At 42.5% G+C, this 12,405-nt stretch overlaps 1 protein-coding gene across 3 annotated transcripts in view; it reads left to right on the forward strand.

Moving 5' to 3' along the window:
* Window positions 1-12,405, forward strand: part of KCTD1 (potassium channel tetramerization domain containing 1) — a 180,728-nt gene that overhangs the window by 135,958 nt on the left and 32,365 nt on the right. For all 3 annotated transcript variants that reach the window (XM_028523755.2, XM_028523756.2, XM_028523754.2), the window contains exon 2: window positions 2,345-2,523. In XM_028523755.2, coding sequence (XP_028379556.1) covers window positions 2,345-2,523 — 179 coding nt within the window. The remainder of the gene's footprint in view (window positions 1-2,344; window positions 2,524-12,405) is intronic.

Below are 12,405 nucleotides of genomic sequence, written 5' to 3' on the forward strand. Positions count from 1 at the left end.
ATTGAAAAACTATTACAGACACTGCAGTGTGCTGTGATGGGCTGAATTATAACAGGGAGGGGTTGGGGGGATCTCGAGCCAGGAAATCATTTTCTAAAAGGAAGTTAGGTAGTATGCATCTCTTAAAACTAGCGGTCACGTGATTGCACTTTCAAAGGAAAAATGTGTTTTCTGTCATCCCAATTTTAAAATGCTGCTTTTAATATTTCCGTGCTTTAACTTTTCTATTTCCTACCAAGTATGCTTTTGTTTTTTTAGTTTTTCTGCCTTCCCCAATACCTCTTTAACTTCTCTGCGTTACACACATCCTTTGGGTTTTTTTAATATCTATTTTGCATTATTGAAAATATCCAGGAACAGATAAAGAATAATTAGTGAACACCTACAAACCCACCACTCAATTTAAGAAACAAAACATTCACTCTTTCTGTGTGACTGCTCCTGGGCTCTGTTTAATTCAGCGTAGCAACCAGCACCACACAGGTGGTCGGCATGTAGGGAAAGGCCCAATCACCATCCAGCTCATAGCTCAATTTGAGGTCTCAGAAAGCACGGGCATCTGCCGTCCTGCCCAGACCTGTGCTTAATGCTAAGTAGTCTCACAGTCGTGCCCCAGGTGACTCCTAAAGCTGTTTCAGATCATAAAATCTATGTGTTTTGCAAATTTATACTTTATCATGCTGGGTTGTAAGTACAAAAATTAGATGACTTCCCCTTTGTAATCTCCTTCAAAGGCATGTTTTAAAATCCTTTTATTATGCCTCATCACTGGCTTTGGCACACGTTGTTTGCATGTTTGAAGACAGTCCCTGGCTACATTATGAGTCCGAGGGTATACTTGTGGTATTCAGAATTCAAACATAAATGCTATTTTAGCTTATTCCTCAATTGTAGACTTTACGTATTTGACGCCTTCATTGAGTGCCCGAGATCTGACTCGACTTGTCTGTGGTGTGGGCTCTAGAGGCAATCAACTCTGTTTGGACAGTGTTTGAAATATTTGCATTGTCTCCATGGAAAGGATGGGATATTTCATTTTCCCAGAGAGTGCAGTTTCCTCTCCATGTTCTTACTGCCACCGTGGATCTCCTCCTCTGTCCACACTGCACCTTTGCCTGTGGGACTAAACCTGCCACATTGACATCTGTCTCCACTGCACCTGGGGAATTTGGTTCCTTTAAGAAGCTGGTACAGAAGAACAGCTTGCTTGGGGCTTATAAGCGCATCCTTGTCACTGGAGCATATAGTAGTCTCCTTACCTATTTGGGATGCCTGAAACTATATATAGTACTATATATAGAACCCTATGTATACCATGTTTTTTCTTATGTACGTGTTAATAAAGTTTAGGCTATTCTTGTGCTTTGGGGCCATTAAATAAAATAGGGTTATTGAACACAAGTGCTGCCATACTGTGACAGTCGATCTGATAACCAAGACCACCTGGTAAAGTGACTCATGGGTAGGGAGTGTCTACAGGGTAGATACACTGGACAAAGGGATGATTCATCCTGTGTGCCACACAGTGGGTTGGAGAGAGATTTCATCATGCTACTCCCAATGGCATATAATGTAAAACTTATGAATGGTTTTTCTAGAATTTTCCATTTTGTATTTTTGGACTGCAGTTGGCTGTGGGCCACTGAAACCTCGGAAAGTAAGACCACGAATAGGAGGGGCTGTTGTACACTTTTTCAAAGCACCCCCACATCCACAGCCTTACAGGGAGAGAAACAGGGAACAAATGATGGAGCGTGGATAGTTTTTTTTTCATCTGTTGACAGATAAACTTACAGTACCTATATACAAGGTTGATTTGAGTATGTGAGCTGATGGGTAAACCAGTCATGCCCCCTTTGTCCTGATTTGAAAAATAGCAATTGAAGAAAACATTTTGTAGAACACAGGTGTTGAAAAGTCTGTACTAACCTCAACTGCATCACATTTAAGAAGTTTTCAAAGAGAAAGATAAAGCATACATATTTTATTTAGATTTGTTTTGTTTTAAATGTTGATCAGCTTTTCATTTGGAATGAGTAGTGCTTCTCCATATGCCATTTACCAGTTGCTAAATGCGAGGATTCATGAGTAAAATTTGTCATAGTGCTCAGAATGATTTGAAGTGAGCATTAGTTCAGCTCCTTGACTCTAAGCATAGGAAGTTTTTCCTTTGTTACCAAATTTGTTTTTCTGACATTCATTATAGCAAAAGTGAGAGCTCGCTGGTTTTATTGCCTAATGAGTATCATCAGCTCTAGTCACTGGCTTATTCTTTATGATGTATGTGTTTCCTTTCTCTCCACTGAAAAAGGAAAACGTGTCTAACTTGCTTCTCTCTCTGTAGGACAGTCGGCCCAATATGTCAAGACCTCTGATCACTAGATCTCCTGCATCTCCACTGAACAACCAAGGCATTCCTACTCCAGCACAGCTCACGAAATCCAATGCGCCCGTCCACATTGACGTGGGCGGCCACATGTACACCAGCAGCCTGGCCACCCTCACCAAATACCCTGAATCAAGGTAACTCAGAAACAGAAAAATCACACTCAGAAGTGCATGTATTTGATGAGCTAACTGTTTCTCCCCTGACCAGCATAGCAACTTGGCCTGGCCCCGGCCGGGGTAAGCACATGAAAGCACCATGCGGGCCACCCTGCTCCTGAGGCTGCCCGCAGACGTGCTGCAGGTCTTCTGCGTATCAGGGCTTGACGCACAGCTTAGTCAAGGACACGTAAAAATGTCACATGAGGATGGAGGTCTGTGCTATTCCAGTCTGCAAAGATCTTCACATTTTTTAGTACAGTACAAAAAGGACAGTGGTTTCTACCCTGGACCCTTCTTCTGTCTTCTTCTAAAATGTACCTGCTTATCAGTTTTTAGAGTTTTATAGGTGATCATTTGATCTACCAACTTGTGAACTCAGGGAAAAAAATAAAAGAGACTATTATCAGTGAGGCAGTATATTTAGAACAGTATGCAAAAGTCCAGGAAGCCAAGATAGTCTTGTTTTAAAAAAAATGAAGAACAATGGAACTTATGAGAGTTCAAGGCCGATAAGTAAATATAGAAAATATAGGAGGGGTGATTTGCAAATAGGCAGTATATGCTGTGCTTCTGAGCCAGGTCCTCCCACAACCCCACCCTGCCACTGGTGAAGGAGTTCCACGGAAACAATTGACTTTGGTCCCCTCCTGGGACAGCGCGCCTGAGTCTGCCTAGATTGGGGGCTATGCCCGGGTCCTGTAAGGGAATTTATCCTCTCCAGCTCTGCTGGTGCAGAGGGGAGTGGGCATGAACTCCTGTGGCTGATGTCAGGAAAAAGGGGGCTTCTCTGTGTCTGCACCTGTGAAATGGAAACACACCACTTGAGGTTCCAGAAGGCACCAGTTGCATTTTTAAGTCTCTCTTACAAAATAGCAGATAATTTACAGCCTGTGTAGATAGCAGTGACTTACAAATCACGGTCATCTTGATAACTGCACAAAGACTGTTTTTGTTTCGTTTAGTTAATCTCACCATTATCTAAAATAACTAATATTTGCAAATGAAATGATCATGTCAGTCACTTAGTGTTATTGAGTCCCCTCCTTAACATGAGGTCATTGTGGTAGGTCTACAAAATCATGTTATGTGACAAGTTGTATTTCTCAAGAGTACTATTGTATGAGTAGTGGCTTTTTAAAAAAATATATCTATTTGCATATTTCTAACCTTCTGCCAATACCAGCATCAACGATAGACAATCACCATGTCTCTTCAGACAAACACTTAATTCTGGGGGCAAGTCACAAAACATACATAAGGGTCAATAAGCAAATCCTCATCTCAGAAAAATTCATTGGTCTGGCCTGATGGCCTTTTGCTTCAGTGCGATTTTTAAACTCCGATCCGGGAGGGAAGTTAATAATGATGCCGTTTGCCTGTGGTGTAAGCAGTAGGTTTTCCAGTGCTCACTGTAACCGGGTGGGTGTCTTCCCACAGACTAAGGCCCCACAGGGGTTTAAGCCTCTGGGAAGTTCCCAAGTATCACTTGGCCCATTGGCAGTGGTTAGAGACTCCGTTCATTCAGTTCCTTTCTCTGAAATAATTTGCCACTTTAATCACTTTGGTGCTTCATATTATTAAAGACCTCGAATAGTCTCACTGGGAGAGTCTTTCTCTGGCCTCCTCTCCCTGATTATTTTCCCCACATGGGTATTTTTTTCATAGGTATTTCTAAGAATCTACTTTTTATCCCTCATTAGCCACACCCCAAGATATCTTGAATCTCAGTATTTGGTATCTGGGTTGCTTCATGACAGCCACCAGCCATGTGCCCGTGATGATCATTGGAAATGTGGCTGGTCCAAACCGAAATGTCCTCTAAGTGTGAAACGTGCACTGAATTTTAAAGAGTACCCAAAAATGTAAACGATCCCAATAATTTATATATTGATCTTCTGTTGGAATAATAACATATTAAGTTAAATAAAATATCATTAAAATTTATTTTACTTGTTTATTTTTACTTTTTTAAAAAGATTTTATTTATTTATTTTTAGAGAGAGGGGAAGGGAAGAAGAGAGGGAGAGAAACATCAATGTGTGGTTGCCTCTTACACACCCCTACTGGTGACTTGGCCCACAACCCGGGCATGTGCCTTGACTGGGAATTGAACTGGCAAACTTTAGGTTTGTGGGCCAACACTCAATCCACTGAGCCACACCAGCCAGGGCTTCTTTTTACATTTTTAATGTGGCTACTGGAAAACATAAAAGTATGTAAGTGTCTCACTTTTGTTTCTGTTGGACAGTGCTAAACTACACAGATTTTTAAAAAAATCAAATTAATTCTACCCTTCCCCCAACCTGATACTTGGGCATCATATATTGAATCTTTCTTTCACCTATTTAATTAGAAAAGATCGACTTGTTCATCTTCCTTCCCCAACCTTTCCCTGTGCATCCTTGTCACCAATGGGTCACAGTATCACAGGAACAACATCAAAAATAACTTATGGCTCATTAGCCCTAGCTTTGAGTGTTAATGCTGTCATTTACCCGATAGTTGTTTGGCCACAGATAGGTCCACTTTCTGAGCGACTGTCTTCTGTCTTGTAAAAGTCAGCACAAATATGCCTTACTTACAAGGTTATCGGGAGGATTAAATTTGATTACAGAAAGCACTCCACAGCCATACCAAACACAGAGTATTACATTTAGACTTAATCTTCTGCCAAACTCAGTAATTGCTTCTTTTAAAACTGCCTTCCAAATTCCAAATATATTTCATTCATTCATTTCCTAGACCATGGAAACAGCCTTACTTCTTCTGGATTCTTGCCTGAATTATTACAGGCTGAAGGATTCCTCACCTGCATCTTCTGGCACCTTATCTTAAATGCCCCCATCTGTCACAGAGCTGCTCAGCCATTCCAAGATCATCTTTATCGTTAGGAGATATTTTTAAAAATATGTCAAGACTTGTTTTTGAAACAAGCAGGTGACGCTGGTTTAGATGTTGAATTGACTGCTGTGTGTTGCTTTGCTCCCTCTTGGGTTTTTATGTTTTTATTTTTGGTAAGTAATTAAATATTTGTTTCAAAGCAGCCATCAGTTTCATGGGACCCACACACTAATTTTCGTAGTCAAAGCTACAGAAAAGAAATAGTTCTTCACACTCCCCCATAGATACCAGGTGCTCCCACCAACTTCTGGGAAAAGCTCCTGCATATCAGCAACCCTTTTGGAATGAAGCCTAGGACACCAGAATGCCCATGAACACAGAATTACATAACTCCAATGCCGGTTCTCTAGATTCCAGGGACTGTGAGCCCTCTCACCCTCCGGGACCATTCCCTGCCCCATCCCACCCCCAGCAGCGCCCTGGTTCCTCTCGCCCACCCTTTCCTTGGTGTAGCCCAGAGAGGAAGAGGACTTTCCCTCAGCTTTGTTTTCTAGCATCTCAAGGGCAAACTTGTAATGTAAAAGTACTAATTTGTTTGTAACAAATGATCTTAAAATATGTAATTTCAAAGGCCCTGCAAAGAGCCTTTACTCCCTTTTGAAATACTGTGATTTTTTTGTTCTGTCTCTATTACTCCCCTCCTGCCTAAAGACCGTCTTAGAACACCGTCCCCAGGGTGGTGCGATGGACCACGTGGCTAAACATCAGAAGCATCGAAAGGCCATGTGAGGCCCTGCCCCAAACAAATAAAATAGGAAGGTCTGCAATTTCCCTAAGAGATCCTGATTTTTCACTACCTGGCTTTGAACAACACTAAAGTGTATGGTTTCTCCAAACAAATATAGGCCTCTTCCTTAAGGAATATTCCATTGATATCCTAATGGCCATTCCACCAAAATAAAATACCTGGATCTTCATTTCTTTAATTACCAGTGTTTCCTGGGTCTACTGTGTGTGCACCTGTGTGCTGTTTTGGCTTGTAAGGCCTGACTGAGCAGGAATTCACTAAGCAAGTTGACTTTCTTAAACTCACAGCAAGGTTAACCACTCACATTGTTACTGACTTCCGTCATCAGGTATTTTTTTAGCTTAAGGGACTGAAATGTTGACATTAACTGAAGTTTTGCACGCATTAGTGCTGTGGTCTGTCTCTATCAGTCTTTTGTGTAAACTGCGAAGCCCTCTTTGGCGGTGGTTTTAAGACAGGTGCCCCGCCCCCGTGGTGACTGCTGTTCCCTCACAGAGGAGCCTCGAGTCTCCAGTTTTGATTGCTGGTTTGAGTTATAATCACCAGGAAAAGTGCTCAGCTCAGATCGGCAATAATTTTACATCAAATAAGTAAAACAAAAAGTCAAGATAAATATATTGCCCTCATAAAGGGATTTTGAGTGGATATACAAGAAGATAAAATGTATTTTATTTAACAGCTTGATTTGTAAGTCGTAAATATCTAGACATATGGGAGCTGGGCCTCACTCATACTCTCTTGACCTGGGCCCTGCAAATTTTAAGGACAGAGCTTATTATGTTTGATCCAGAAATCATTGTTAACATCATTGATAATAAGATGTTTAAATAATTATCATAAGTAATTAAGATTGGTGCCAAGTTACATGACCTTCTTAAAATCTACTGTTGGCACGCTAAAATATCTTTTGAGCCAATGTGTGTGTGATATTGAAGACACATTCTATGACTGCTTTAAAAGTAGACACAAGTCAGACCTCAAAGTTAGGTCTATTTTACCCTCTGCTATCACCTCGAACAAAATCGATATTAATAACAGCTGTACTGACGGTGGACTTTTTAAAAACAGGAAGTGGGCTGATACTCCTAATTAGCTAAGCCTATGGAGTGGTAATGAGTCAGGGGTCTTAGGGAAAAGAGCTGACTGCCAGCCAGTGACCTAGAGATGAAAAACAAGATCTCATGTTACAATCCTGAGCCATCGATCTGACTGCTGGACAGAGCTTTTGTGTATTTTAAACCCGGTACATGAGTTAACTCCCACATAAGTAGAAGATGCCAAATTGGGCTCTCCTAAATAGCAGCAGAGTTACTAAGCACTCTGGCATATGGAAGTAATTGCAAAACTCAAGAGACTCAGCCTTGCCGTCGACACCCATGGCCACCCAAGGGGTGTGGTGTGTGCAGTGGGATCTGGAGGATGGAGATGCTTTCCCAGCAGAGATCTGGCTCCTGCTCCGCTCTGATGTGTCAGCCATCTGTCCGAGAGGAAAGTTGGGTGAGAGCAGTATTAAGGGATCGGTGCACACACTCTCAGGACGACTGAATGCTAACGTTGGGGTTTCCACGGTACCACTGTGTGCCAACCCAGGGAGTTTTCTGTGACCCTGTGAGCCCAGCAGCATCAGACCCACATGTCAGAATCTCAGCAAAAAAGCCAAAAAAATAAACGCATCCCTATTTGCCAAACAGTTCCTTGAGCTTTCGTTCAGAATGATTGCATAACTCTGAGTAGAAAGCTTTTAATTCTAACCTGTTCCTTAGATCATCATGGTGAATATCAAGTGAACAAGTCCCAGAATGGGTTGTGGGGTCTGTAGGTAAGAAGTCAACCTGAGGGCTATGGTCTTCGCATGTGTGGACAGAGAGAGCGTGTCTTTGTTGCTGGGAAAACGTCTATGGAAATGAATAAAAACAGGACAGTGTAACTAGTGGTGAACATTTTGACTGGTAAGATTGGTTAATCTTTTTAAAAAATAGTTTACGAAGGGATTTAAAAGGAGGAAAAGTCCCTAGCAAATGAAAAATGGCAAGTTTCTTCAGGGTGATAGGAGAAATTTTCCTCTTCCCTGTCTCTTCATCTGGCAATATTGCTTTCCTAAAATTGCTCCTCAGTTATATAGGCAAGGAGTAAGTGAAACCAGCTTCAAAAGCCTTTTTTTTAAAATGATGAAACTGAATTTTCTGATTGCTGTAAAGCAAGTTCTTCAGTAAACACTCTGAGCTTCTGGTATATTCAGCAAACTTCCTTTGCCACTTAGGAACAAAACAGGCTGAACTTGTAAAGTAAAGTAACTCGATGAAGTCTTGTCATAGAGCATAATTCAAAGGAAAGTGCAGCCGTACTCCTGTGCCTATAGCTTTTCCCTGTTACATCCTTTCATTCATTCAGATGGTTCCCATGTGCCCCATCAGCCAGGGCATATACTGGCCAACACGAGTCTTTGCTCTCTTGTAGCTTCCTTGGGAGAGAAGGAAGACAGACAATTAACAAGTGAACAATCGATTAACAATATTTGAATTAGTATCAAGTGAAGTAGGAATAAAAATAACAGAACCGATAGGCCCGCTCTGGGATATAGTTTGCCCTCATTGTAAGCCTAAAGATAGTTTCATTTGTTTTTTTTAAGAAACATCTTTATTTGTTCATCTACATTTTCAAGACAAAAGTCTAGTTTATTTTAGTTTAAATTTAAAAGCAGATTTTTGTCACTTCAGTATTAGAGATCATCCCTAATTTATGGCCCATTGCCTGTTCTGAGTTTTGTTTTTCACCTCCTGTTACCTAATGTGTGGCAAATACAGATGACTGTATTCATATACCTTCACCCTGCATTTCAGTGGGAGGGAAATATGTGATGAAGGTTACTCTCTGGGCCACAGACATGGGACAACTCAAGGTCAGATCATCTTCCGGTCACCTCACTAATATATTACCCATAATACTGTTTCTGATACATACCCTCTAAATTTTCATTTCTTGGTCACTGATGTCATATTTGGTTTTGACTAAAGTAAAATTAAAAGATGTTGAAATCAGTGTGGACAGAGTTCCCTGGAGGCCAGCAATAGACAGGCTGGTGTACCCCTTAGCCCTTTCCTAGTCAGAGAGGAGGAAGGTGAAGGCACTGTGAGAATGCAGACCTTGTCCCTGTGCTTGTGACGGCGGAGCAGTGACATCAGGGACAACCTTGGGCATCTTGTGGGACACAACTCAGGGTGAGACTGTGGGTCAGTCTTGATTTTTATTAACTTCTCACTTATCAAGGACTCAGCCTCACTTAGACAGAAACCCTCTCCCTGGAGAGCTCTTTCTCACTTCGTGTCACTCTTGTATTCTTGGTACCTAGCACTACACCTGCTACAGAGTGGACATCCAAAAGCTGCTTTAGCATATGAACTAATTATGGGGTAAAATATTGTAGACAGAGGCCGGATCCTCGAAATAATAAAGGGCAAATAATCGAGTACACTTATTCAAATGGAAAGGCAAGTTTAAAGGCTGCTTCGGGTGCATCATCTGTGTTGTCTCATTTATGTAGCCTGTTAGGTAGTGGCTGTGATTGGCCTTTGCTTACAGATGGGAACACTGAAACTCTTAAGCGATAAGCAGCCTGTTTAGTCGTATTCACCCAACGGGGAAGTGCACATACTCCAACTCCCACATTGATTCCAGGCCCCTTGTTGGTCCCTGTTTTGTAGCCGTGCTTCTCAAATCCAGGGCCAAGGTAGAATCATCGGGACTCCTTATTTAAAAACCTGGCTCTGCCCACAAAGGTTCTGATTTTATTGGTCTGGGGCAGGGCGGGGCCATGGGATTTTTTAATGCTTCCCATGTTCAGCCACATGGTCCATCTTACCACCTTCTGGAACTATGTTCTAAAGGTGGTCTTTAGCCAAGAGGTCAGGCCACCTACAATATTTCAAGCCACTCTATTCTCATTATGGCCTTCATTTAATCCCCCTCAGCCCCCGAGGTACCTGGTGCTCTTGGGCCAGTCGCCCCCAGCCAGGAGCAGCCTCTCTTATCTGGTGTAGTCTGTGTGCCATGACCCTGAAAGGTCCGAAAAGTGCCGCCTTAGCCTGGGCAGTGGGATAAGTGGGTTGTACTCTTATTTGCCTGTGGATTCCAGGAAGTTCTTTTCAGGGCCCAGTGTCCAGTATACAATATGAAGTCTGCCCACAGCAAGGGGCAAAGTTGGCCTTGGACCAGTGACCCTGCCACTTCCTGATGGCTGCTTAGTTGTACCTGTCAAGAGAAAACCATTAGCAAAATGTGCTAGCCCTAGCAGGCTGTGCCTACCTGGAGGAGAGGCATACTGGACCACACCAGGATACAGAGGGCTGCCAACCACATTGGGGGTGTCTGGGCCCATGGGTCATTAGTCACCCACTTCCCACTGGACACCTCCCTTCTCGTTGCTAATAGAACAGTGGACCCCAGAGAGCCCACCAAGGTAGCAGACTATCTCAGGGTTCACTCCTGTGCATAAAACACATGCATATACCAATCAGAAAACAACTATAAGGACTTTCAAAATTCATTTCTAAAACATGCCTTCTGCATACATGTCTTAGGTTTTTAAACAATAAGAGATCCACCAGTAGTCTTCAGGACCTTGCCCACTGTGTGTGGCCCACAGCAAATGCTCGACGAGTATTCATTGAATGTTGTAGAATGCGTTTTGTTGTGATCTGGGCTGCTGCAGCGTGAAAGTCAAATATCTTGGATCATCAGCTGCTAGGGAGACACTAGGACACAATGGCAGGCCTAGTCCAATCTGGGTAGCAAAGATTTACATCCTTTTTCTTCAAGGCTAAGTCCACAGAAGGATTTTCTAGTTACCATGAAGGGAAAAAATAAGGAGAAGGGAATAAATCAACCCAGTCACAACTTGGACCCCAAGGAAATAGATTAACAGAAGGGTGACACCTGCCTTCAGTGCACTTCCTCCATCTGATGCTGCCTCCCTGATTCCTCACATCAGGGGTCACCTGGAGATGCTTGAAAATGCAGATTCCTGGGCTCTGACCACCATGTACATAATCTGTATCCCAGGATGTGAGGAAAATCTGCCATTTTCATCAATGCCAGGCAACCCACCCGGCTTTGCAGAGAAGGGTGGGAACAGCTGTGGTGTGGCAGGGGACAGGTTGTTAAAGCAAGGCTTTTCTTATTGATTCTGGCTTGGTTCTTATCACTTGGGACAATAACACTCCTGTGCTCATTTTGCTCTGTCATGAATAGTGTCAGCAGTGCCAAGGTCATTTTGCCCTTTTGTTTCATGATCATATTTTCATGCTTCCCCTAATCATACAAGAAAGAGCTTTCATAATAATAAACTTTTATTTATTGTTTAAAAAATTAATTTCATAGAAGATTACAGTAATCTCTTACAGGGTGATGGTGGGAAAAATATAATCTACTGTGTTCTTGAGAACAGTTTCATCAAAAGGGCTTAAAATTGACATTGTTATTTCATACCACCCAGCTCCCACATCTCGTGACTTTGGCCCTTCGAACCCGTAGCTTCTGTCAGTCACATGATGCTGATTCAGGTTTAGTTCTTCATCTGAGAGCTTCTTTATGGCCAGTGAGGACCAACACTAAAACACTTTAGATGAATTTCCAAAAGACCGACCACGTTTTGGCCATGTAGAGAGCTTTGTGGGTGGGAGTTCACACCACAGAACATTAGCCCTGGGTGTGCAGTCTAGTCTGAGATCACCTTCCCAAGCCACCGTGATCTGCTTCACCTAGATGTGAAGTCTTGTATCCGGAAGGAAGCTCCCTTGCCTCAGAACACAATGAGGTGTCTGTGTGGGTGTGTTCTCGCTGGAATGAAACAGTGTGCAAGTTATTCTCAAGTCCGGGGGGGGGGGGGGGGGGGGGATCCCTTGTTATTAAGCCAGTGCAGAAAAGCTTTTGCCTTCTTAATTTCCAAACAGAAGCATTTATTCACAACCAAAACTCATGATGGTATAACTTGCATTTATACTTCGAGGATCCCTCCTAAAAAAAAAAACCTCTGAACCAGTCACACGGAGGGAGGCCTTAGGGGCCCACTGAACACACGATGCCCTCTACTGAAACGGGAGGCGTGTTCGCAGAAAAGTTCAGGTCACTATGTCTCCCAGACATTTCCGTCTATTATGTAAATAACCCATTAAAATGCCATTTCATTAGAAATGCAGGGTGTATAGCCTCAA

Source organism: Phyllostomus discolor, chromosome 9 (assembly GCF_004126475.2).
Source record: "Phyllostomus discolor isolate MPI-MPIP mPhyDis1 chromosome 9, mPhyDis1.pri.v3, whole genome shotgun sequence".
NCBI lineage: Eukaryota > Metazoa > Chordata > Mammalia > Chiroptera > Phyllostomidae > Phyllostomus > Phyllostomus discolor.